Raw genomic sequence first — 25442 nt, forward strand, 5'->3', positions numbered from 1 at the left:
TAAAAGTAGCAAAGAAACTTTATTCAAAGCAAATAACAGGGACTGGAGAGATGGCTCAGTAGTTAAGAGCACTGGCTGCTCTTCCAGAGGACCTGGGTTCAATTCTCAGCATCCATATGGCAGCTCACAACTGTCTGTAACTCCAGTTCCAGGGGATCTGACACCTACACACCAATGCACATTAGCTAAACTTAAATAAATTATATATAAAAAAACAGAACAGGTGAGATCCTGTAGAGTGTGGCAGCAGGCCATGTGAGTGGGGCTTCTTCTATGGGGTTCAGTAGTTACCATGGTTTGTAGTTTGGGTGCTTCTCTGTTTTGACTGGCAGCCTTTGCTCACTGTGCATGTTCTTTCCCATAATGCAACTGATTTTAATCCGATACATGCCTGTTTATGTATAAACATGAGATGGTAAATAGGGGATCTCCCCAAAAGTTCACTTAGAAGACATAGTTTGTCTTACTGTGTATTATAGTGGTTTCAATGAGAATGTCTTCCATAGACTCAACTTGGTCCTCAGAATTGAAAGGGATAAACTAAACTCAAAGGTTTCACTTCTAATAATTTAGAAATAAAGGAACCAACTGGGCATTGGTGGCACACACCTTTAATCCCAGCACTTGGGAGGCAGAGGCAGGGGGATCTCTGTGAGTTCGAGGCCAGCCTGGTCTACAGAGTGAGTTCAAGGACAGCCTCCAAAGCCACAGAGAAACTCTGTCTCGAAAAAAAAAAACAAAAATCAAAACAAAACAAAGAAATAAAGGAACCAGACCCTCACTCAATCCCCTGCTTTAGCAGCCATGACAGGCTACAGAAAAGACACATAGGCCTCTGACACAAGGAAACTTCAGATCCCCTGGCCTCCCGGAGCCTAGGGCCAAAACTGAACACAAAGAAACTTGAGACCCATCCCCTACAACCTCCTAGATCCTTGGTTCCTGGGAACTGTTTTGCCACAAAAGAAACTCCAGGGGAGACCAAAACCTCTCCTATAAGTCTCCGGGATACAGTTCTGAAAACTATTGGTATCTATGTACAACAGGCCACCTGCAAGTAACAAGACAATGCCATAGAAACCACAGAATGTTCCCTCTCAGCACAACCAATGAGAATAATTGATACAACAGGTATTTCATGCCAAAATGTGACTTTGAGAAATGCTTCTAATTGTACCCAAATGTCAACCAATCAGAAACCAACCTGTATCTACTGATGTAATCCTGTAACTTTTGTCTTTCAAACCTTGCAGTAGACAGGGAACTTCACTCTCTCTGGAGGCTGCTGTGACAGCTAGCCAGACAAGGTCCCTGTCATGGGTGGATGAACAATTAAAACCTTGCTTCTGCAATTTGGTGGGTCTGTCTTCCTGGTGATCTCTGGGGATCTATCTTTGCGACTTGGGCACAACAAGAATCTGGCACTGTGTGGGGAAAGTTAGGAAATAAGGCCTTTTTGGAGAAAGTATGTCGCATGAGGAAGGCTTTGAGAGTTTAAAAACCTCTGACATCTCCAGTTGCTGTCTCCACGTGGTGCTCACGGTTGAGCTGTGAGCTCTTAGCTTTCCTGATGCTATACCTGCTGCCACGATTCCCCGCTGTGATGAACTCCTATTCTCCCGGAAACTTAAGTCCAAATAAACTTTGTTCTACAAGTTGCCTTGGTCACAGTGCTTCATCACAGCAATAGAAAAGTAACAAAGTCTCTTCCAGACGGACCTGAGTTCAATTCCCAGCACCCACGTGGCGACTCACAACTGTCTGTAGCTCCAGCTCCGGGAGTTCTGACACCTTCACACAGGGATATGTATGCAAAATGCCAATGCCCATAAAATAAAAGTTAAAAAAAAAAGAAAAGTAACAAAGTAACCAATACAAACATGCACCTAAAATTAGTTCAGGCTCCATCAGCCAGCCCTCTTACCCTCCTGCCAGATGTATGGAGAATGCTGTTGAATAGAAACTGTATAAGTACTGGGCAGTGGTGGTGCACACACCTTTGATCCCAGTGCTCAGGAGGAAGAGGCAGGCAGATCTCTGGGAGTCCAAGGTCAGCCTGGTCTACAAATGGAGTTCCAGTACAGTCTGAACTACACAGAGTAACCTTGTCTCAGAAAAAAGCAGAAACAAATTGTCCAGGGTTAGCCCAGCAGCACTTGGGAAGCAGAGACAGATGGATCCCTGTGAGAGAGTTCCAGAAAAGCCTGAAGTGCACAGATAAACACAAAGCAAAACAAATAAGGGCGGGCTGGAGAGGTGGCTCAAAGGTTAAGAGCATTAACTGCTCTCCCAGAGGTCCTGAGTTCAATTCCCAGCAACCGCACAGTGGTTCCCAACCATCTATAATGAGATCTTATACCCTCTTCTGGTGTGCAGGCAAAGCAGACAGAACAATTTTATATATACATATATACATATGTATATATATAATAAACAAATAAAAACACGCGTTTGATAGTTATTGTTTAGAGAGGTGGGTGAAGGATTCAGGTTGCCATATGCGTTATTAGAAACAGGTGTATAGCCCAGATCACTAAGCTAGTCCTCATCCCTGCCTACTTCACAACTGTGAGATTCCAGGCATGCACCACACAGCCATTTTAGACTCCATCTCCCTGGACCCTTTTACACTATGAAAATTTTTATTCATTTATTTCTGAGACAGGTCTCTCTGTTATGTAGCTCTTGCTGTCCTGTAACTCGATATGTTGACCAGGCTTTCAAATTCACAGAGATCTGCCTACTTCTGCCTCCCAAGCACTGGAACTAAAGGTGAAGGCCACCACTCCTGGCAAACTCCTAATTATTGAGGAACTCAAAGAGATTCTGGTTTATGTGAGTTTAAATTTTGTCAGATAGAGTTTTAAATGGAGAAGGTAAAACTTATTTATTAAAAATAGCAGGACTGCCAGGTGTTGGTGGTGCATGCCTTTAGCCCCAGCACTCGGGAGGCAGAGGCAGGCAGATCTCTGAGTTCGAGGCCAGCCTGGTCTACAGAGAGTTTCAGGACAACCTCCAAAGCAATACAGAGAAACCATATCTCAAAAAACAAAAAACAAACAAAAATTGCAGCAACACACGCCTGGCCTGTAACACCAAAACTCGAGGGGGGGGGGTCAGGTTGGCCCTGGTCTCACTATGAGGGAGGAGGATTGAGAATTGAGAGTAGCCTGGGTTGCACAGTGAGACCTTTTTTTTTTCTAAAATAAATAAAGTAAATGGGTCGGGTAATCACAACACTTGGGAAAAGGAGGGAAGGGGATCAAAGAATTCAAAGCCAGCCTCAGCTGCATAGTGAGTCTATGGCTAGCCTGAGTTATGTGGAACTCTGTTTCAAACACACACACACACACACACACACACACACACACACACACACACACACACACAGAGAGAGAGAGAGAGAGAGAGAGAGAGAGAGATAATGCTAGTATTCCAAAAGTGGAAGGAGGGGTTGGCATAGCTTAGCAATTCTTACAAACTCTCCACCTTAGGACGATGCCCTCATGCCTCTCAGCCCATGGCTGGAGCTCTAATTACTCCCAGGCTCCCCAGTCCTGCCTGGGCTCACCCCGATATGCCAGAGTGCTCTCATCAAAGCCCTGCAAGTTGCCTTCTCCAGGAGTTGCTCTCAGCCCATCCTGTGTTTTCCTAAAGGTTCAGACAGAGGAGGCAGCTGAAGAAGGGTGCAGATGACGGGGCGGGGGCAGGAGCGTGCGTGCGTGTGCGTGTGCGTGTGTGTGTGTACCACAGGATACCACACATCTGGTCCCAGACAGAGGGCTTCCGGCTGCCAGGAAGCTGATCAGAAACCCCTGTGAAATGGTCACTGCCTCCCTGGGCATTCTACTTCTTCAGCTTCCCATTCTCCCTCCCACCTAGGAATACAGACTGTGGTCTGGCAGGGTTCAAGGCCCTCTTAGTTTCCACACTGAGCACCCCAAGCTTGTCCCCCTCATCCCTTTTGTTCCTTGGTCCTCAGATAACTCTGCAATCACTTTTTTTTTTTAATTTATTGTGTATACAATCTTCTGCCTGCATGCCAGCAGAGGGCACCAGATCTCATTCAAGGTGGTTGTGAGCCACCATGTGGTTGCCAGGAATTGAACTCAGGACCTCTGGAAGAACAGTCAGCGCTCTTAACCGCTGAGCCATCTCTCCAGCCCCCTGCAATCACTTCTTATCCCCAGATGTTTTCCTTTGCTGCCCAGGTGCCAGACTCCCACTTTAAAGCTCTGGCAGAGCGCTGGGCACACACGGGTTCTGAGAACCTATTGTAGTTCAAGCCTTGGGTGGAGGACAGCATGGTAGGAGGCTGGGTAACCCTGGGGTGGGTGTAGCGAAAGAAACAATCTGGCCTTCAGCATACTCTCTGCCACTCACTCCGAATGTCCCTGCCTTCAGCCCTAAGCATCATGACACACTGGAGCTGCCCCTGCCCTTATTCATCCAGAGGCCCCTGCTGCCTCTTCTCCAAGGAAGGCATGATTGTAACAAGTTTCATCTGGGCCTTCCCTTGGTGGAGAACCTTCTCCAGATTCAACCTGCCCAGTCCAACCCTTAAGTCCTTCTGACAGTGTTCTATCCTGTGGGAGTCCACCCTGGAGGTCCATTCTCCCTGGCTGATATCATCAGGTATCATCAGGAGGGCCCACCCAGGGAATGATTCTTTCTGGCTGTACCCTTTTGCGAATCCTAATTTCACCTTGACAAGAGGCAAGCTCTGCTTAGTCGCAGTGGTTACTGTCATCAGTAGCTGAAAATAAAACTCCAGTGGCTACTTGTCCTGCCTTTTACCCTTTCCCAGAAATGGTTTGTTAAAGCAAAGTGCTTTCTCCAAACACATGTGACACAGGTCAGTTCTGAGCTTGCCTCTGAAGGGTATTAGCTTTTATTTTTCTGTGACTCTGAGATAAAGCTCAACCAACCGCTCCTGGCTTCTGGTTGCAAACCAACTCCCCAAGGAGCCTTGTTGAGGCTGAGCACAGAATTAGATGCAGGCAAACGATGAAGGTGAAGGCCTAGGGCACAGGGTTAGTGTCAAGACCAGCCAGAGTGAAGTTCAAGAACCGCATACATCACCCTCACCACAGAGGATTTAAGAGGCCCCTGTGTTGATGGTGCAAATGGGCCTGGACATGAGGAGCTCCAAGCTCTAGCAATCCTCTTGAAAACTTCTAGAGTGGCTCTTTTTGTCAGAAGAGTCATGGCCTTGGAGCTCAGTTTGAAGCCACAAAGCCTGGGGACCCCCTGAAAGAAGTGAGAGTTGGGCCCGGTAGGGCAACATCCAGTGTGCCCTGGAGACAGAGTGAGGGGACTGGAGAAGCCTGGTCCCTCCACTGGGGACCAGGGAGGCAGCTCACCCTGCCCTTTGCAGTGTGAAGGTAAAAAGGGAGTGAGGACTGTCTTCTAGGGCCTAGGAACAGCATCTAGGTGCTGTTCATCCCAGAGCTCACATGGAAGATTCCATCTCATTCACCTCTGTGTCCACTGCTCACTATCCTGAACTCTATAGCCCTGGGCCTGGGCACCCGCCAGAGGCTCTTGCCTACACAATCCAGACATTTTGGTTACCCACACTGTGCTTATATCTTTGGGCCTTATGACTGCTGCACCTGGTTCCCCTCTCTCCCTTCTCTCTTCCCCTCCTTCAATCCCACATGGCGCATCTCAGTCTGGTCATGTCCACTCTGGACTCTCCCAGATGTCCCTGCCTCTACCTATGCTCTCTCCCAATGTCTACAATAAACTTTCTCTTCCACCATACCTAGGAGCAGTCATGTTCTTTCCTTCCTTTTTATTTCTTTTTCTCATCCCTCTACATAGAGATGTAGCCCAGTAAGGGTAACAGAGTAAGACAGGGTTTCCAAGAAAAAAAAAAAAAGAGTATTTAACCAGGTGGTGGTGGCGCACCCCTTTAATCCCAGCACTTGGGAAGCAAAGGCAGGCAGATCTCTGTGAGTTTGAGACCAGCCTGATCTACAAGAGCTAGTTCCAGGACAACCTCCAAAGCTACACAGGGAAACCCTATCTTGAAAAGCAAACATAAAAAAGGCCTGGCAGGTGAGTTCTAGGACAGCTTGAACTATTACACAGAGAATCTAGCAGTCTAGACATGGTGGTGTGAGTGAAAATAAGAACCTGACCACTCCTAGGTATGGTCCAGGAAGTTTTCACTTAAGAGGGAGAGTACAGCCAGAAGCCTCTGGAAGGGTCCAAACTGAACCAGGCCATGAGATGGGGGTAGGAGTGGAGTGGAAGAGGAAGAGAAGAGTGAGGGGAGTGAAGGAGAGGGGATCAGGAGAGGGAGAAGAACCAAGAGGCCAAGAGAGCGCTTGGCCAATACGGCTGGGCTATATAGGAAAGGGGAGCTCAAGGCTGGAGAGTTGAGAGAGGGTGGGGGTGAGGAGGAGCCAGGCTTCTGCAACAAGTACCTGCTACGCTGAGAGAGCTGTGTAGCCAGTGTGAGGATTCAGGCATTATGCTGGACTGCCCACACCTGGCAGAATGCACTCAGGCAGTACCCTGGTCAGCCCAGGGGTCCACAACTACTAGTCTGCACACAGGTGCAAAGGACCCTTTAAAAGAAAGACCCCTGCCCACCTACACTCTCTTTTCTGCTCTTTCCTCTGCTCTCCTGTGGCAGACAGGCCTTTTCCTCTCTCCTCTTCTGTCATGTCTCTGTGTCTCTTTACCTCTTTTCTCTTTCCTTCCCCCCACCCCGCCCCTTTCCCTTTCTATCTACCTGACACGTTTGTGCCCCGCCCCTCGCCTGCCGTGGAATCCACCAAGGTTCCCCTGGAGCTTTTTCATAACATCCAGCTGGATGCTGCGGATATGTCAATAGGTACCTTTGTCATTTGTCCTGAATTTCTTTGGGATCTAACAGGTGTGTGCCTGTAATCCCAGCATTTAATGGGTTGAGAGAGGATGATCAAGGCCCCCTCCCATGACATAGCAAGTTGGAAGCTAGTCTGGGCTGCATGAAATTCTGTGTCAAAAAATATAAAGCGTTTGGGATACAGTGTAGTGGTAAAGCATTAACACTTACCCTTGGCTTAATGAGACCCTGTCTAAAACAAAATCCAAAAAGTGAAAACAAAAAAGAAGCAATATCAGCCTTATTTTGTAAGGAAAAGTCAAGGCTACAGTATTTTACCTCCCCTCCCCCACGTTTTTATTTCTGTTTCCTCCTTTGCAGTATGGCTTGTCACAGTGTTCCCCTCGTATGGTGGCTCATACCTGTAATTCTAGCACTTTCGAGGCCAAGGCAGGAGGAGTGAGAGGCCAGTCTGGACTTCTATTGAGCACCAGGGCATCTTTGGCAGTCTCAAGAAACAAAACAATCGGTTGTGAAGGACTCGGGAACCTGCAGCTTGACGTTCCCCTTCGGTGGTGGCTCACAGGCAGGGAGAATCGCTGTGCCTTTGTTCCTTGCGCCGAGGCTGGCTGTTTAGAAGCCTTGGGCCACCCTGCTCTGGTAGGCACCATTGGTCCTTGAGTCCTCCTTGGGGCCCGCAGGGAGGCAGCTGTGGAGCCTGCCTGGGTTTCCAGGAGGAGGGGGCGGGGCAGCAGTGGCACTAGACACTGTTCTCCGTTGGAATCCATCAGGCCTGGAAAATCGAGGGGGAAGGGGGAGAATTGAACATTCTGGGAAGGTCAGGCAAGAGAAGGATACTTCCTGGAGATTGGCCCTGTGGGACAAGATCTTCCGTAGCCAATCCAAGGTGTGGAAATGTTGGGGACTGCTAGAACCTTGAACAAAATGGAGTCTGTCAACCGTTTCTTGGCCTTCCGCCTACGTGACTGCGAGCACACATGCCCTTGAGACAAAGGAAAAGGCTAACCATTAAAGTTAAATTTACACAGGGCAGCCCACCCGCCTAGCCAGGGGGAAATACCCTTACAGAGCAATTGTCTTTGTTAACAAAATTATAGTGTTCTGCTGTACACTTCCTATCCTTCCCTAATTCTTGCACCTGACTTACGCCGACAAGCATTTGTGGAATGCAACTAATGACTGATGGAAAATTACAGCTTTGTCTTTACCGTATTTGGTGTATATTTGAATTGAGACTTGATTGACATGCTTGTACCACCCCCTGAGGTCCTTCCTCTATAAGTTCCAGCGCGCCCCAAAAAATAAAGGCTCTTGATCAGCGAACGTTGTCTTGAGCCTGTTTCCATTAACCTCTTGAAGTTCACTTTCCAGATCGGATCTGCTCGTGAAGGCCCACTAAATTAGTAGCGACCCTCATCACCTCACCCCCGCGGGTCGGGGGTCCCTTCCCGGGGGTCGCATGGAAAGGACCTCTGAGGTGAGTTGTCACTGTGCCAGCCAGCTGCCTGGAACAGGAATCCAGCATTCCCACATCCCACTGCAATGTCACCAGGGTGAGCCCATCCAGGAAGAGCAGGCTTGTACACACATGGAGTGGGCTTTTTACTTCCCACTGAGCAGAAAAGTATGCCAGAGTTAGTTTCCAAGACTCAAGAAATTGTCAGAGTGACGCTGGGAGGTGGTGGCGCACGCCTTTAATCTTTAATCCCAGCACTCTGGAGGCAGGGACAGGAGGATCTCTGTGAGTTCCAGGACAGCCAAGGCTACGCAGAGAAACCCTGTCTGGGGAAAAAAATGAGGGAGAGAGAGGGAGGGAGAGAGAGAGAGAGAGAGAGAGAGAGAGAGAGAGAGAGAGAGAGAGAGAGAGAGAGAGAGAGAAACTGTCAGAGTGAATGGAGTCTCTACTTTGTCCTGCCCTGCCAAAGGCAGCCACACTGGATGCTAAGCCACAGGAGCCAACAGCTCTGAAAATCAGCCTGCATCCAGTGGGGGGGCCATGACCAGCCTGACCAGACAACCTTACATGTTACATCCCTTGCAAGGTGCAGGAACAGGCCTGGCAGTTACCCGTTCCCCATTTGTAGAACACTGTTCTCCGAGCATAACAGCCATTGTCATCCTTTTATTTTGATTTGTTTTCGAAGCAGGTTTTCTCTATGTACTCCTGATTGACCTGGAACTCCATCTGTAGATCAGGATGGTCTTGAACTCACAGAGATCCACCTGCCTCTGCCTCCCGAGTGCTGGTACTAAGGCATACACCACCATGCCCTCCTGAACCTCTTTTTTCTTTTTCTTTTTTCACCAGACAGGGTTTTTCTGTGTAGCCTTGGCTGTCCTGGAACTTACTCTGAGGACCAGGCTGGCCTCAAACTCAGATTTGCCTGCCTCTGCCTCCCGAGTGCTGGGATTAAAGGTGTGTGCCACCACCATCAGGCTAAATAATTACTTTTATCAGTGTGTATGGGCACAGGAATGCAGATGCCCACACAGGCCAGAGGAGTTGGATCCCCCAGGAGCTAGTATTACAGTAAGTTGTTACTGAGAATCAAATGCTGGTTCTCTGGAAGAATAGTACATGCTCTTAACTGCTGAGCCATCCCTGCAGCCCCTATTCATTTAGTTTTTGAGACACAGTCTCATTATATAGCATTGGATGGCTTGGAATTCATCATGTAGACCAGGCCGGCCTTGAATTCATAGAGATCCACCTGCCTCTACCTCCCAAGTGTTACAAGTAAAGGCGTGCGCCACCATGCCCGACACTATTGGCACCTTGATCAGAGCAGCTATGACAGTTCCCCAGAGACCCTCAAAGATTGTACCTACTGATACTCCCTCACAGAAAGAGTGGGTGTAGAGGGTCATCAGCCCCTTACCTAAGATGTCAGTCTGTCCCTCCTATACCTTCCTGTCAGCTGGTTTGTTTGTTGTTGTTCAAGATAGGGTTTCTTCATGTAACCCTTGCTGTCCTAGAATTCACTCTGTAGACCAGGCTGTCCCCGAACTCAAATATGCCTGCCTCTATATTTCAAGTGCTGGGATTAAACATGTGCACCGCCACTACCTGGCATCTGTCAGCTGTTTATAATTTTGACCCAGCTGTGTGTGGTTTCCTTGTTTCAGAAGGCAGAATGTGTAGACTGGAAGGTTAACTGCGGTAAAGAACTTCATCTATGCAGTTTGGAAGTCATCATCAATGCTGGGGTGAGATATTCCTGTTATTAAACTGTTTTAGGGTTACCCATGCTCCCATGAGAAACCCCTCATCCATACTCTGTAAAATAGCCCAATAAACAAACCGGTTCACCAGATTGGACTTTGGTAGAGTTGCTCCTTTGGCCTGTCATTGGTGCCTATCTGGGGCAAGAGAACTTTGTTTCTGTCTCTCTAGGAAAGTTAATGCAACCACGTTTCAGATCATTGTCCTCCCACACACTATAGAGTGACTTGGGTCTATAAGTAAGGAAAAGGAGAGGACAGAGCCCGGCAGACAGTTGACAGGTATGTGCTACCATGTCTTACTTCCCTGCTTGTTTTTGTTCTCAGACTTATAAAGATGTGGTATGTATGTGCACATACATGTTCAAACACATGTGGAGGCCTGCCCAAGGTCAGTTTTGGGTACCATTCCTCAGATGTCATCCACCTTGTGTTTGTTTTGTTTATGCGGTGTTTTGCGACAAGGTTTCTCTGTATAGTCCTGGCTGTCCTGAAACTCACTCTGTAGACCAGGCTGGTCTCAAACTCAGAGATTCACCTGCCTCTACCTCCCGAGTGCTGCCACCTTGTGTTTTTTTATTGCACTTATTTATTTCGTATGTATATACAAAACATGTATATGTACAAGACATGTGGAGTCAGAGCCAATTAGTAGGAGTCAGGTCCTCTCTTCTACTACACGTGTCCTGGAAACTGAACTCAGATCATAATGTTTGTTAGCGGTTGTGGTTACCCACTGAGCCTTGTTGTCTGCCCTGCTTGTTTCTGAGGATCTCACTGGGACCTGAAGCTTGCTGATTGGGCTAAGCTGCTGGTCATTAAGCCCCAGGTAGCCACCTGTCTTTACCTTCCCGACTGCTGAAATTACAAGTGGGCACCACCATGTCTGGCTTTTTACTTTTTACATGGGTTTTGAGGATTGAACTCCGGTCCTCATGTTTGCATAGCAAACATTTTACTGACTGAGCTGTTTCCCAGCCTCCCCTTTTACTTTTGTAGAGACATTTTGTTTTTTGTAAAGTCACTGGATTTAAGGTCTGACCTAAATTCATGATGTCTTCTCAAGACTCTTAATTACATATGTTTATATACATTATGTATATTTTCTTAATTATATCTGCAAAGCCTATTATCTCAAACCAGACTGCATGTCTGGGTGGACATGACATTTTGAGCAAGACTGTTCAAACTGCTGTACTGCATGACATAATTTTTCAAATGAAAATTGAAAAAACCATTTTGAAGGCTGGAGAGGAAGCCATCACTTGGGGCCAGTGTGGCCGTGGACCGTGGTAGCCGAGAGCAAGAGACAAGCTAAGGGATAGCTGTCTGTCTCCTCCATGATGTTATTATCTCTCCAAGTAGGATGGGAGGTGATGTATCACATCTAAAACAAACTTTTTTATTATTGTGTATTTGCATTGCGTGTGTGTGGGTGTGTGCCTGTGCTACAGTGCTTGTGAGGAGGTCAGATGACATTCTATGTCAGTTGGCTCTCTCCATCCACCATGTGGGTCCTAGGGATCAAACTCAGGAGGTCAGGCTTAGAAACAAAGCAAGCCTTCCCACCAATCTCTCCTCTTTGTAGAACGAAAAAGAAAAGTGACAGGGCCGGGCATTGGTGGCGCACATCTTTAATCCCAGCACTCAGAAGGCAGAGGCAGGCAGATCTCTGTGAGTTCGAGGCCAGCCTGGTCTACAAAGTGAGTTCCAGGACAGCCTCCAAAGCTACAGAGAAACCCTGTCTCGAAAAACCAAAAAAAAAAAAAAAAAAAAAAAAAAAAAAAGAAAGTGACAAAGAGGTCGTGGAACACTGTTCAATAATAGAGCACATGTATGCACGAGGTCCTGGGCTCAGCCTCCAGCACACCTGCCACAAGGGAGGACAAAGGGCTTGAATACATTTTTCTCCAGAGAAAGTAAGAAAATCTTCAATCATCATATGTAGCATGTTTCATTTCATTAGTCACTGGGGACTGCCAATCAAAGTTATCATGAAGAGGTGGCTCAGCCGTTTAGAATACTTGCTGTTCTCCCAGAGAGGCCCAGGTTTCCCCCATCACCCACATTTTGGTTCCTAGACATTAGGATTCAAAGCTTTCTTCTGGCCTCCTAGGGTACCTGGCACACACACCGTGCACTGATATACATGTAGGAAAACACTCATAATAAAATGAAGGCATCTTAAAATCAAAACATATCGGATCACAGGCTGGGGAGGTGGCTCAGGAGAACACTCAAGTGCCTGGTACATACATGGCCCTGGGTTTGACGCTCACCCTGAGGAATGGAGAGAGAGGAGATGGGGGGGGGAGAATTATATCATTTATACCTACTAGAATAGCTACTATAAAAAACACAAAAACAGCCAGGAGGTGTGGCACACGCCTTTCATCCCAGCACTCAGGAGGCAGAGGCAGGTGAATCTCTGAGTTTGAAGCCAACCTGGTCTACAAAAACAAGTCCCAGGATAGCTAGATATACCCCCCTAAATAAATAACAATTATCATGGAGCCAACAATTCTCCTCTTAGGTATAAGAAACAAAAAAACATAGCAAATGTAGTATCACACACTGTAATCCCAAGATTTGAGGAAGACTGAGGCAGGAGGATTGTTGTGAGTTTTTTTTTTTTTTTTTTTTTTGAGTCAGGGTTTCTCTGTGGCTTTGGAGGCTGTCCTGGAACTAGCTTTTTGTAGACCAGGCTGGCCTCGAACTCACAGAGAACTGCCTGCCTCTGCCTCCCGAGTGCTGGGATTAAAGGTGTGCGCCACAACACCCAGCTGTTGTGAGTTTTTTTAAGGCAAGCCTGAACTAGATAGTAAGACTCTGCCTAAAAATAACTCCCTAAAAAAAAAAAATTAAAAAAAGCCAAATTGACAAAAATATATCCTGACAAAAACTTGCATGCAGAGTGGCGCACGCCTTTAATCCCAGCACTCAAGAGGCAGAGGCAGATGGATCTCTGTGAAGTCCAGACCAGCCTGTCTACAGAGTGAGCTCAAGAACAGCCAGGGTTAGTGAGAAAGTGAATCAGAAAATAAAGCAAGAATTTGCATCTAAATGATTATAGTGGCATCATTCACTACAGTTACAAGGCAGAAGCAATACAAATACTCTCTGACATTCTGTCTTCCTGCTTTTTAGTCATTAAAAGTAAAATCTGACATATGCTGTGACATGTAAGAATCTTTAAAATGTCATAACTGAAATAAGCCAGGCACATGTTTGCATTGTCCTGCTCATCTGAGGTACCCATGGCTAGCAAATTCATGATTGATTGTAGCTAGAAGTTCTGAGGGTGGGGAGGGGGGCAGTGTGTATTGGTTACTTTTTATTTATTGCTACCGTGTGGGTCCTAGAGAGTGAACTCAGATTGCCTTGTTAAATAGCAAGCATCTTTACCTGTTGAGCAATATTGCTGGTCCTGGAGGTATTTTTTTCTTATTAAGATTTTTGTTTTTTGAGACAGGGTCCCTCTCTGTATCCCTGGTTGGTCTAGAACACTCTTTATAGCCAGGCTGGCCTTGAATTCACAGGGATCTGTCTGTCTCCAGAATACTGTGATTAAAGGTATTGAACAAACACATCTACTCTTAAGATTTTTATCACTCATTCATGTGTGTGTGTGTGTGTGTGTGTTTGTTTGTGTGTGTGCGCGCACGCGCATGTTGGATCTCCTAGAGGTAAAGTTACAGGTAATTATGAGGAAATAAACTGGGTCTCTGGAGAATCAGCAAATGCTCTTTTTTTCTTTTTTGAGACAGGGTTTCTCTGTATTGTTTTGGAGGTTGTCCTGGAATTCACTCTGTAGTCCAGGCTGGCCTTGAATTTACAGAGATCCACCTGCCTCTGCCTCCCGAGTGCTGGGATTAAATGTGTGAGCCACCAACACCTGGCGTGAATATATTTAATAACACTGAATTATATAATTAAGATGATAAATTCTCTTTTCTGTATATTTTACTATGAAGAACCTATACTGAAATACCTTTTATTATTTAACACAGAAACAAAAATTCAAAAGTATCACAACTCCCTCTATTGGAGAAGCTGTAGACAAACAGGCCCATTCATATTCTGCTAGTGGGGACTGAAAGGACTCTTGTATTACTAATAAATGCTTGTTTTTGCTTACTTGATGATCTGTGTTCTTCAAGATGAAAATACAGCTTGGTGGTAGCCCATTCCTTTAATCCCAGCACTCAGGAGGTAGAGGCAGGTGGATTTGTGTGAGATTGAGGCCAGCCTAGTCTACAGAGTGAGTTCCAGGACAGCCTCCAAAACAATACAGAGAAACCCTGTCTTTTTTTTTTTTTTTTTTTTTGGTTTTTTCGAGACAGGGTTTCTCTGTGGCTTTTGGGGGCTGTCCTGAAACTCGCTTGGTAGTCCAGGCTGGTCTCGAACTCGCAGAGATCCGCCTGCCTCTGCCTCCCGAGTGCTGGGATTAAAGGCATGCTCCACCAACGCCCGGCTCAGCAAATAAAATTTCTAATTCTATAGCCCAAGCTGATCTGGAATTGACCATGTAGCCCACCCTGGCTTTGAGCTCATGGAGTTCGAGCGCCTCCTAAATGTGGGAATTACTAAAGTGAAACTACAAACAAATGTCTAGGCCTCAACTTTTAAAGACCCTGCTGTCTGCCACATCTGAATAACTCCCACCCTGGGACCAGAACACTTTTGAATTTTGTTGTTGTTATAAAAGATGTTGTCATAACAAATAACAATGTCTCAATAAGGTCTATAGATTGTAGCATTGTTTGTATATTACATTCAGCTTTTATTTATTCATTTATTTTGTGCATGTGTTTGGGGGGCTGGGGTGATACCATACTACACAGTGGGAAGTCAGAGGACCACTTGCACAAGTACTTTTGTCTTTCCACCATATATGTTAGGTTAAGTTCCTTCCCCAGTTGAGCTGGTCTTGTTAGCCCTGCATTCTTGTTGTTGAGAAGGGTCTTGCCATCTGTTCCAGACTGGCCTGGAACTCACAGGGATCTGCCTGTCTCAATCTCATGAGTCCTGGGAGTACAGACATGCATGCCCAGCTTTCAATGTTACTTTGATTTTGAAAATTGCACTATGGACATGAAAAGGAATTCACTGTTGTCATGGAAAAACATTTTCCTCAAGGGGTTCTTGTAAACAATTCTGTATAAAATGTGGCACAAAATAGGAGGAATTTAGATGGATAGGAATTTAGCTTATAGGAAAGGTCTCCCTAGAAGTGAGTGATATGACGTCTAAAGAAACCACCAACCTTTCTTTCAACCGGAAATACCTTGCCATATTAACTCCAAAGGTTAATGCCCAGCTTATGGAAGTCTAGCAGTGCTGGGAACTTCAAGGAAACAGAGTTAGCACGATTCTAGAGCAGAGAAATGTGAACTCTAATGTGGTACATCTCACAGTCTTGGAATTCTGGAACCTGAGTATATCCTTTTGTTGGTAAATTAAAAAGAAACAATATCAAGACTGCAGACAACTTGGTATTACATCTGCTAAGGCCATCAGACATTAGCTTAAAGGCTACAAGGCCAGCTTCCTATAGCTCTGCTTCGTGGAAGACCATCTTTTAATAGCCCTAGAAAAAAGGACTTTTAAAAAAAATGAATGGGGGTGGGCTGGAGAGATGGCTCAGTAAGACTTTGTACTTTTCATGCAGAGGAACTAAGTTCGGGTCTAGCACCTCAGGTGGCTCAGAAGCCCTCAAAGCCTCTAACCCCCACAGGAACTGCACTAATGAGCACATACCCTGAACAGACAAACATGTATACACATGATTTTTAATACATAAGTAGGAAATAGGCCAGGAGTACAGCGCAGTGGTAGAGCCCTTCCTGGCACATATGAAGACCCTGGATCAATTCCCAGTACCGCACTACAAGGCACAGGAAACGGCACAGGAAACAGCACAGAAGAGATAAAATCTTAGGTTATTCCTGACACATTCCTTCACTCACAGCACAGATTCTACGGTGAAATCGCTTATCTAGTCTCGATACCCAAAGGTAAGGGAATTTTCCTTTTGAGACAACCCTGTGCCTTGGGTAGTCCTGAAGCTCGTTCTGTAGAGTAGGCTGGCCTCGAACTAAAAGATCAGTCTGCCTCTGCCTCCCGCGTGCTGGGATTAGAAGTGTGCTCCACCACCGCCAAGCAAGAGAAACTATTTCTCATTGGCCTGCCCGCCCCATTTCAGCTTCGTCTAAGATGGTGAAAACTTCAGAACCTGGGCCAGAGCCGGTTTAAGTGGTTCCAGGGGGTGCTAGGAGACTTGACTCTAGAGCAACTCCTCCTAAGAGCGGAAGGCTCGGTGCTGTGTGGCCTGAGAATTGCTAAAGAAACCCGCAGTCACAGGGAAGAGGCAGAGTTGCTGAGCCATTGCCACACAACACAGGCCGACAAAATGGCGACACTGCCTGGAGAAGGAGCTCTACGACGCTCTCTCTACAACTGAACTACAATTCCCAGAACTCTCTGCGGAAGGCGTGCGCCCGAGGCAGTCTCCGGCATTGTGGGTAGCCGCCCCGTGCCCCTCCCCCTCCCCACAGATAATTTCCAGCAGACGTTGCCTCTTCGGTACGGTGCCCTCGCCTTTCCTCGCTTTTCCCCCGCAGTGCCCGACGGGACTCGGGGTTTCTCGACTTCGCTATCGAACGTCCTCAGGGCCTAAAAAAACCTTTACCTACCCCCGTGTGCCTTCAACGCCTGCGCACAACGCACTACGGCTCCCAGAGGGCCCAGCGCCTCTCGTGATTGCGTGCTGACGCACTCGGTCGTGCTGACGTGCACCGCGGTCCAGGCGGGGTGCGAGTGGCGCAGTCGAAGCCCGCTGCGGCCCCTGAGGAAGCGGACGCGGCGGCGGCGGCGGCGGCGGCGGCGGCAGAAGCGGGCGGACCTGCGGGGCGGCGGCTTCAGACCCCGAGGGATCCGAAGGCCTTAGCGGCAGCTGCGGCAGGACCTCTCCCCTTCGGAGGCGGCGGCCGGGGGCGGCGGCGGCGGGTGAGAGAAAGGGAGCGCGCTGGCGGGGTGGGGGAGGGGCGGCGGCCTCGGCTCGAGGCCCAGGCGCGCGGAGAACGGCCCAGGCCGCCTCGCGCACGCGTGCTCGTCGCCTCCGCGGGCGCGGACGCCTTCTCTTACCTTTTCTCCCCCCCCTCCCGCGGTTCCCGGCGCGCGCGGCCCTCCGCTCCCTCGCCCCTCCCCCACATGGCAACGGCGCGCGCGCCGCCGCCGGGTCTCGTGTGCGCGCGGCCCCGACGAGGTAGCTGCGCGCGAGCCTCCGGTTCTGGCCTTTGCTCCGCCTGGGTCTGAGGAGACCCTCGTTCCGCGGCCGCCCTCTTCCGTCCTGAGTGGCGGGGAGGGGGCCGCAGCCGGGGGCACCTGCGCCCCGCCCCTGTGCCCGACCTGCGGGTATCCCAGCCCGTTGGCCCGGGCGTGGACCCTCCTGCCCCTGCTGCGGGCCTGAGAAACGGCCGGGGCCTCGGGCTGCGGGGCGCCGCGCGGCCCCTCCCCCATTCGCAAGCCGAAAATAGGCCCGGCGGCCAATGACGGCTGGGAGGTCTTGAACTTCGGGAGGCCGGGACTTGAGTTCGTCGTCCTTAGAGTGCTGAGGTTGAGTGTGTGTGAGGTGGCGGCGTCGGGTATCCCCCAATCTTAAAAAAAGAAAAAAGGCAACGAACGTCTTCAGTCTGCGTGTATAAGGAAGACCATGTGCTCCTTGCTATTTATTATTTTTTTACCTTCTGGTTCTATGAGACAGGGTTTCTGCATAGCCTTGGCTGGACTGGAACTCATTATATAGATAAGGTTGGCCTGGAACTTAGGAGATCTGCCTGCTTCTCTTTACCAAGTGCTGGGATTAAGGGGTGTACTACCATGGGAAGACAATTCTGGACTGAAGCACCCTGACTTGTGTCAGCCATTACTTGGCATGAATTCTTCCTATGCTGTTTCCATTTTGCAGTTCTTTTAAGCTGTCTCAACGATTCAAAAGGGGTCTTGTTTTTTCCCCCTTTGGATGGGCTTAGGTAAGGTCTCTTCCTGGGTTAATATTGGAACTGCGTGTGTTACACATGTGCCTAGACAGTTAATGTCTTAGCGCTGAGTTGTCCGTATTTTACTCTTTGTCTTTTTTTCTGGGCTCATTGCTGTTCTCTCGGGTGCCTCCCCCCCCCTTGAATAACTTAGTTCTAAATTTTTACCTCTTTTGTATTTTAGCATTCTGATAATTATTTTCTCTTGGCAACTTTGTTTCTTTCTGTTCTTGGAAGGCTTGCATACTTTGTGCTCCTGTTTTAAGTGCTGCCTGATTTTGGTGGCTGTGGTTTCCCTTTTAGTGTCTTGAGCACTACTTTGGATGCTGGGTGGGTTTTTTTTTTTCTCTTCCCTGAAAGGTCTCCAAAATCATGATTTTTAATACATTCTACTTAGCTTTCTTCAGGTAGGGAGGGAGTGGGAGGATTTTTGTGTGTGAAATGGTGGTGGAAGTGTGGGTAAATGGTTAGGTTGAAAGATTGTTAGAAGTCTTTTGCATAGGCTGGAGAGATGGCTCAGTGGTTAAGAGCTGCTCTCCCAGAGGTCCTGAGTTCAATCCCCAGCAACCGCATAGTGGCTTACAGCTATCTATAATGAGATCTAATGCTATCTTCTGGTGTTCAGGCATACATTCAGGCAGAAAACTGTATATATAATAAATGAAATAAATCTTTAAAGGAAAAGAAAAAATCCTTTCACAAAGGACACAAATGAAGCAATATAAGCCTTAGATTTAAAGGGATGAAGGATTGGCATTCTTAGACTTTTAAGAATGATTGTTGGGGGCTGGAGAGATGGCTCAGAGGTTTAAGAGCACTAACTATTCTTCCAGAGGACCAGTTCAATTTCCAGCAACCACATGGTGGCTCACAACCATCTGTAATAAGATCTGGCGCCCTCTTCTGACATGCAGATATGAATGCAGGCAGAATATTCATAATAACAGTCTTTAAAAAAAAAAAGAATGATCGTTGGAAGGTACTACAGAAACAGATTTCTTGGCTCCAAAAAGGTTTTTCTGTGGCTTTCTGATTTTACACTTGCTTTTTATAGATTTTAGCCTTATCTGTCATTCTTTTTTTTTTTTTTTTTTTTTTTTTGGTTTTACGAGACAGGGTTTCTCTGTATTGTTTTATCTGTCATTCTTGATCCTGATAGACTTCTTTCTTTCAGTTTTCTAAAAGCTGTTACTGAGTAGGGCTAAAGCTAGGCTTGATTGACGGTGGGATGGAACAAAAGTATATGTGGGTATTTTCTTTACATTTGACATTTGCCTATATTTCTTTTTTTTTACAGTTAGGTGTTGTTTTGTTCAGGAATTGATATAATACTAGTTATCCAACTCCATCTCTTCCATCTGCTTTTATTAACCTTCACTTTTCCCTGTTGTGTGCTTCATTTTAATGTTCTGAGAATCTGTCTTGGAGAAAACATGTTGGAGGAAAAAAAATAAAGTATATATAGCAAGAAAGGAATAGAGAATGAGTAATGCAGTCCAAAAAACTGGAGCTTGGGGGTTCTTAGTCATGCTGAGGTTGGAACAAGATGAAAAAGAAAAGGTTAAATTGAAGAGAACTTTGAGGGGAAAAAAATGAAGTGCCAGAACAGAGATTGAAAGGGAAAGTCAACAGTTTTACAATAAAGATAAGGATTTGAAGGTTTCTAGATACGGTAAAGCATGGGAACAGTTGGAACAGAGAAAAATGGTTTGATGTGTTTAGACTATCAAGTTAAAAAACAGGCAATATTTAACAAGAGCTAGCCAGACTTGGAGGAGCTGCAAGCCACGTGGTAAACCTTACTAGGAAGGAAACTAAAATAATAAAATCACTGTAGTTGGTAGGAATATTTGGAATCAAAGAGATGGCTCACCTTCCCCATGTGAAGTATAAGCTTGTGTATCCACGGTTCCTCTGTTTCTGATCCTGCTTGCCAGTAGTTTGGGTATGGGACTGCATAGGATGTTTGGTTTATGTTAATTAGCCAGTTTACCTATTTAGATATCCAAGACTGTTTAATCCATTTCTTTAAGTTAGCCTAAATATATATTCTCTTGGAGGAGTCTTTGAAAATGGACTGTAGGCTTTAGGTGCTTCTGATTGATCTATGATGTTTGTTGTGCCATTTTGAGGACTTGGTTACCAATAGTTACATTCAGGGTGTTTAAAGACACCATTTGTGTGTATTGTGTGGCTAAAGAAGTTAAAAAGGGATAGTGTGGAGAGATTTGAGACAAACTGGATTCTTGTTTGCTTAGGGTGTAGAAAGAAAAAAAAGTACAAAGAATGGTTTAGAATTTGGTGAAAGTACATTGTGAGAAAAGGTTTAAAAGTAGATGGTGATTTAGTGGAAAGGATGAAGTGTGGGGAGGATAAAGGGAGGGTTTTGTTTGCAGGCTAGTGGAATGAGGAAATATCCTTTTACTAATGGAGATTCAGTGTGAGACTTAAGTATTGAACTAAAGGATAAGAGAGCCAGGGATGTGGTAAGTAGTTAGATTGGGGCCAGGAGCCTGACTGGTGTCTCCCCGCTCCCCCTCAGGAGCGGTGGTGCCCCCCTGGGCACAGGGCCATGTACAACGGGATCGGGCTGCCGACGCCCCGGGGCAGCGGCACCAACGGCTACGTCCAGCGCAACTTGTCCCTGGTGCGGGGCCGCCGTGGTGAGCGGCCTGACTACAAGGGAGAGGAGGAACTGCGGCGCCTGGAGGCTGCCTTGGTGAAGCGGCCTAATCCTGACATCCTGGACCACGAGCGCAAGCGGCGCGTGGAGCTGCGATGCCTCGAGCTGGAGGAGATGATGGAAGAGCAGGGGTGAGGGAATGGGTGGGGAGAAGCCAAGCACTGAGTGAGTGCTTAGTTGGGTGTTAGGTGGGAAGTGTGGAAAGAAACTAGAGCTTCTAAGGTTGAAAGAGTCCTAGTAAGGAGTTGTAAGGGAGAAAGAATGAGCTTGAAGAATCAAGAAGAGTCATGGGTCAGTGCATAGTGGGATGTCAAGGAAACTGTTTGGAGCAGTGATAGCTAAGGGGGTCTGAATTATTTAGCTGAATTTATGAAGGGGAAGGGGGCCAAAAATGTGCTGTATAGGAAAGTAGCATCAGGCAGAAGATCAGGGTAACCTGACAGGTGTTGTTATTGGAAGGAAGAGAAAGGTAGGTAGATTTAAGGGATTTCGGCTGTGGAAGGTGGCAAAGGCAGAAGATCGGAACTGAAAGAGTATTTGAATAGAGGATATCATGAGCTTGGCAGAGAGTGAAAATTTGGAAAAGGGAACACATTTAGGTAGAAACCCGTTTAGAGCAGTGGCTTTCATACTTGAGCATTGGTATCCTTTTATACATTATGCTTTCATTGAAGTCCCAGGAAATAAAAGATCTATTCGTGTTGAAGTTGGGAGAGTAGCACTGGTAACTCTGCCAGCAAGCAAACTGTCCTCTCTTGGCCCCTGAATTATAGCATGCTTAAAACCCACTGTTCTAGAGAGAATAGTGTAGAAAAGGAAGGAGAGTCGAGGGGAAAGATAGGAAAACTTACGGAACTTTTGAGTGACAAGTACTGTGCGAATGGAGAAGGTAAAAGGACCCTGTTGGAAAAGGAAGCAATTATAAATTGGGACTTGGGAAAACCCCTATCGAGCTCTAACCGTGAAGGGATTTATCCTTCAGGTACGAGGAACAGCAGATTCAGGAGAAAGTGGCGACTTTCCGACTCATGTTGCTGGAGAAGGATGTGAACCCTGGGGGCAAGGAAGAAACCCCAGGGCAGAGGCCAATGTAAGTGCTTTTTTTATTTTCTCTTTGTTCTTTGGAGTCTATGTTATTATAGCTATGGCTGTCCTTTTCTAAAAAGGACCTGGGACTGGGTTTTTTTTCTTTCCCTTTCCTTAGTCCACAGCTGTTAGACTCATATTTATAATTAGATCTCTTACTTGTTCCCTATATGTCTCCTTCAGATTTTGGCCTTTTCCCCCTCTCCAGGGTAACTGAAACTCATCAGTTGGCAGAACTGAATGAGAAGAAGAATGAGAGACTCCGTGCTGCCTTTGGCATCAGTGATTCCTATGTGGATGGCAGTTCTTTTGATCCTCAGAGACGTGCTCGAGAAGCTAAGCAAGCAGTTCCTGAGCCCCCCAAACCATACAGGTACTCAAGCCTGGATCTTCTTCCTTGTTAAAAGTATTGTTATTACTAATAGACTACTTCTAAATTGTTGTTATTTTTATTTTGGTCTGAGATAGGGTCTCACTATGTAGCTCTGGCTGTCCTGGAACTCGTGGCTGGCTGCCTTCCTCTACCATTTCAGTGCTGAGATTAAAGGTGTATGCCACTATGCCTTTCCAGAGTTCTTAGATTGTGTTGTCTTTAGGTCAGATATTTATTTATTTTTGTGTGTATGGTTGTTCTGCCTGTATTTATGTTTTTGTGCTGTGTACTTGGTGCCTCTGGAGGCCAGAAGAGGCATTAGATCCCCTGGTGGTAGAGTTACGGTTGAGAGTTTGCCTTGGTGCTCGGAAAGGAACCCAAGGTCCGCTGGAGAGAAGCAAAGGTTCTTAACTGCTGACGTATTTCTCTAGCCCCTGTTTTTATTCTTTTAAATAATTAAGGATGTGTGGTGGTACACACCTTTTATCCTACCACTTCATGCAGATAATAGGCAGATCTCTGATTTTGAGGCCAGCCAGGGCTAGCTACATAGTAAGAAGGCCCTGTCTCAAAACAATTTAATGAAACCAGATGTGACATACACCTTTAATCTCAATACTTGGGAGGCAGAGGCAAGAGAATCTCGGTGTGTTGAGGCTAATTTGCTCTACATAGGTAATTCCAGGACACTCAGGGAGGGCTGTATAGTGAGGCCTGCCTCAAAACTCAAAATACAATCTCTCTCTCTCTCTCTCTCTCTCACACATACACACACACACACACACACACACACACACACACACACACACACACACACACAGTCTCACTCTTTCTCACACACAGAGAGACAGCCTAGGACCTAGATACACAACCACTTTTAAATTTACATCTTTTTGTTTTGTTTTTCAAGACAGTGTTTCTCTAGCCCTGGCGGTCCTGGAACTCATTCTGTTAGACCAGCTGGCCTCGAACTCAAAGAGATCTGCCTGCTCCTGCCTCCCCAGTGCACTACCAACACTCAGCAAATTTACATCCTTTAATTCTGAAGCTTTCACACAAAAAAATTGTCCTAAGGTGAAACAATCATCAGTGAGCTGTAGCAAGTATATTCATTAGGGTAAAATGTTTTAAGGAAATTTGTCCTGCCACCTAGAGTCTCTTTGCCTTTTCCAGCCTTGTTCGAGATACGAGCAGTTCTCGATCACCAACTCCAAAGCAAAAGAAGAAGAAAAAGAAGAAAGATAGAGGACGGTAAGTCAGTTGGAAAGTTACTCTAATATCCAGAGGAACCTTTCTTGTTGCTGGACCTCTAGAAGTTGAGTTTGCTTGTTGCTGGACCTCTAGAAGTTGAGAATCCAAATTGGGAAACAGTTGAAGGGGACAGACAGAGTTGCTTTTTCAGGTTTCAGCTGAGAAATCTGTGTGCCTAGTGCGAAATGGTTGAATCTGTAGCCCAGCAAGCTAGCTAGTATCATTTCAGATTTCAGTTTTATGTTTATTGATTGAATATAGAAGTAAATAAGGTGTGGGCCACTGATGCTGTTGGGTTTGTTTTTGGTGATTTTGAAGCAGTTTTGAGAATTACAGGTTAGAGGGTCAGAAAGGAAGCCAAATAAAATGACTTGCTTCTGAACCCATTTTAGGAGATCAGAGAGCAGTTCTCCTCGACGTGAGAGGAAGAAGAGCTCAAAGAAGAAGAAACACAGGTATGAGGTGGAAAAGGTTTTTGTTTTGTTTTGTTTTTCGAGACAGGATTTCTTTGTGGCTTTAGAGGCTGTCCTGGAACAGTTCTTATAGACCAGGCTGGTTTCAAACTCACAGAGATCTGCCTGCCTCTGCCTCCCGAGTGCTGGAATTAAAGGCGTGTGCCCCACCACGACCCGGCTAGAAAGTTTTTTGTTTGTTTCGTTTTGTTTTTAAGATTATATTTATTTATGCTGTGCTCTGCCTACATGCCAGAAGAGGGTACCAGATCTCATTACAGATGTTTGTGAGCCACCATGTGGTTGCTGGGAATTGAACTCAGGACCTCTGGAAGACCAGCCAGTGCTCTTTACCTCTGATCCATCTCTCCAGCCCCCCTTCTTTTTCTAAAGATGGTCTCTGAATAGCCTTGACTGTCCTGAAAGGCACTATGTACACCAGGTTGGCTTCTGTCTCAGATCTGGCTACCTCTGCTGAGATTAAAGGCATGTACTACTACCGTACCCTGGCTAAGATGGAAGATCTTTATTGTTTTTGTTTTAATGTGTGTGAGTGCTCTATCTGCATGTACAACTTTATGTAGAAGAAGGCATAGGATCCCACTATAGATGGTTGCGAGCTACCATGTGGTTGCTGGGAATAGAACCCAGGACCTTTGGAAGAGATGAACCTCTGGTGGTGATTGGAAGCAGCTCTTGAAGAGTTAAGTGTGGTTTAATGATCTCTCTCTCTCTCTCTCTCTCTCTCTCTCTCTCTCTCTCTCTCTCTCTCTCTCTCTCTCTCTCTCTCTCTCTCTCTCCCTCCCTCCCTCCCTCCCTCCCCCACCACAACAGATCAGAATCTGAATCCAAGAAAAGGAAACACAGGTAAGAAAGCTTGTTGGTTCTTGGGGGAGACATAGTGACATGTTGGGAGTCGTGAGCTACTCTGTATTTAACTTGTAGTAGTTGTGTGTCCCCCCCTTTTTCTATTAGTAGTGCTAGTCCTTTAACTGTTAATCAATAAAACTTGGCAGTTATGTTTTCATTTTACTTCAGATTTTATTAACATTTTAAAAATCTTTTTAGACATCATTTCCTTATTTTCCAGGTCTCCTACTCCAAAGAGCAAACGTAAATCAAAGGACAAGAAGAGGAAGCGGTAAGTGTATTTGCAAGAAATAGATAAATGCCTCACTTGGGAAGAGGGATTGAAATCAGTTTTGTCATCGACCGGCAGTAAAGGATTGAGAGAGAGGAGTGTGTGAAAGGGGGAAACTCAGACTAAAACTGAGTGGGTGTTATGACTCAACAAGTAAGAGGCCCTTTCTACCAACTCTAAAAACACCAGAATTTTATCTCTGGGACCAACATACAAATTGTCTTGTGACTTCCTTCTGCATACATATGTAGTCAAACATGTAATGTGTTTTTTTGTTTGGTATATTTTTGAGACATGGTCTTTTTATGTAATCCTGAGCATCTTGGAACTCTGTAGATCAGGCTGGCCTCAACT

At 46.3% G+C, this 25442-nt stretch overlaps 2 protein-coding genes across 8 annotated transcripts in view; one reads left to right on the forward strand and one right to left on the reverse strand.

The window, feature by feature from the left end:
• Positions 1–17584, reverse strand: LOC121141083. Its single transcript, XM_040747926.1, has 5 exons — positions 17347–17584; positions 16759–17007; positions 7243–7613; positions 292–391; positions 1–164 (listed from the first exon to the last, which is right to left on the reverse strand). The coding sequence occupies exons 1-5, from the start codon at positions 17582–17584 to the stop codon at positions 106–108; spliced, it is 1017 nt and encodes a 338-aa protein (XP_040603860.1). The 3' UTR covers positions 1–105.
• Positions 16929–25442, forward strand: part of Srrm2 (serine/arginine repetitive matrix 2) — a 20909-nt gene continuing 12395 nt past the window's right edge. For 6 of the 7 annotated variants that reach the window (XR_005878124.1, XR_005878125.1, XR_002385181.2 and 3 more), the window contains exons 1-8: positions 16938–17071; positions 20645–20916; positions 21768–21875; positions 22080–22244; positions 23418–23495; positions 23888–23950; positions 24782–24814; positions 25038–25088. Coding sequence is in view for 3 of the 7 variants with exons in the window: in XM_013121674.3 (XP_012977128.2) it covers positions 20675–20916; positions 21768–21875; positions 22080–22244; positions 23418–23495; positions 23888–23950; positions 24782–24814; positions 25038–25088 (740 nt within the window). In the remaining 4 variants the exon portion in view is untranslated. Of the gene's footprint in view, positions 17072–20644; positions 20917–21767; positions 21876–22079; positions 22245–23417; positions 23496–23887; positions 23951–24781; positions 24815–25037; positions 25089–25442 lie in introns of all 7 variants that reach the window. The other variant, XM_013121679.3, reaches the window with a different exon arrangement.

The sequence above is a fragment of the Mesocricetus auratus genome, unplaced genomic scaffold, assembly GCF_017639785.1.
Source record: "Mesocricetus auratus isolate SY011 unplaced genomic scaffold, BCM_Maur_2.0 Super-Scaffold_100007, whole genome shotgun sequence".
Lineage (NCBI taxonomy): Eukaryota > Metazoa > Chordata > Mammalia > Rodentia > Cricetidae > Mesocricetus > Mesocricetus auratus.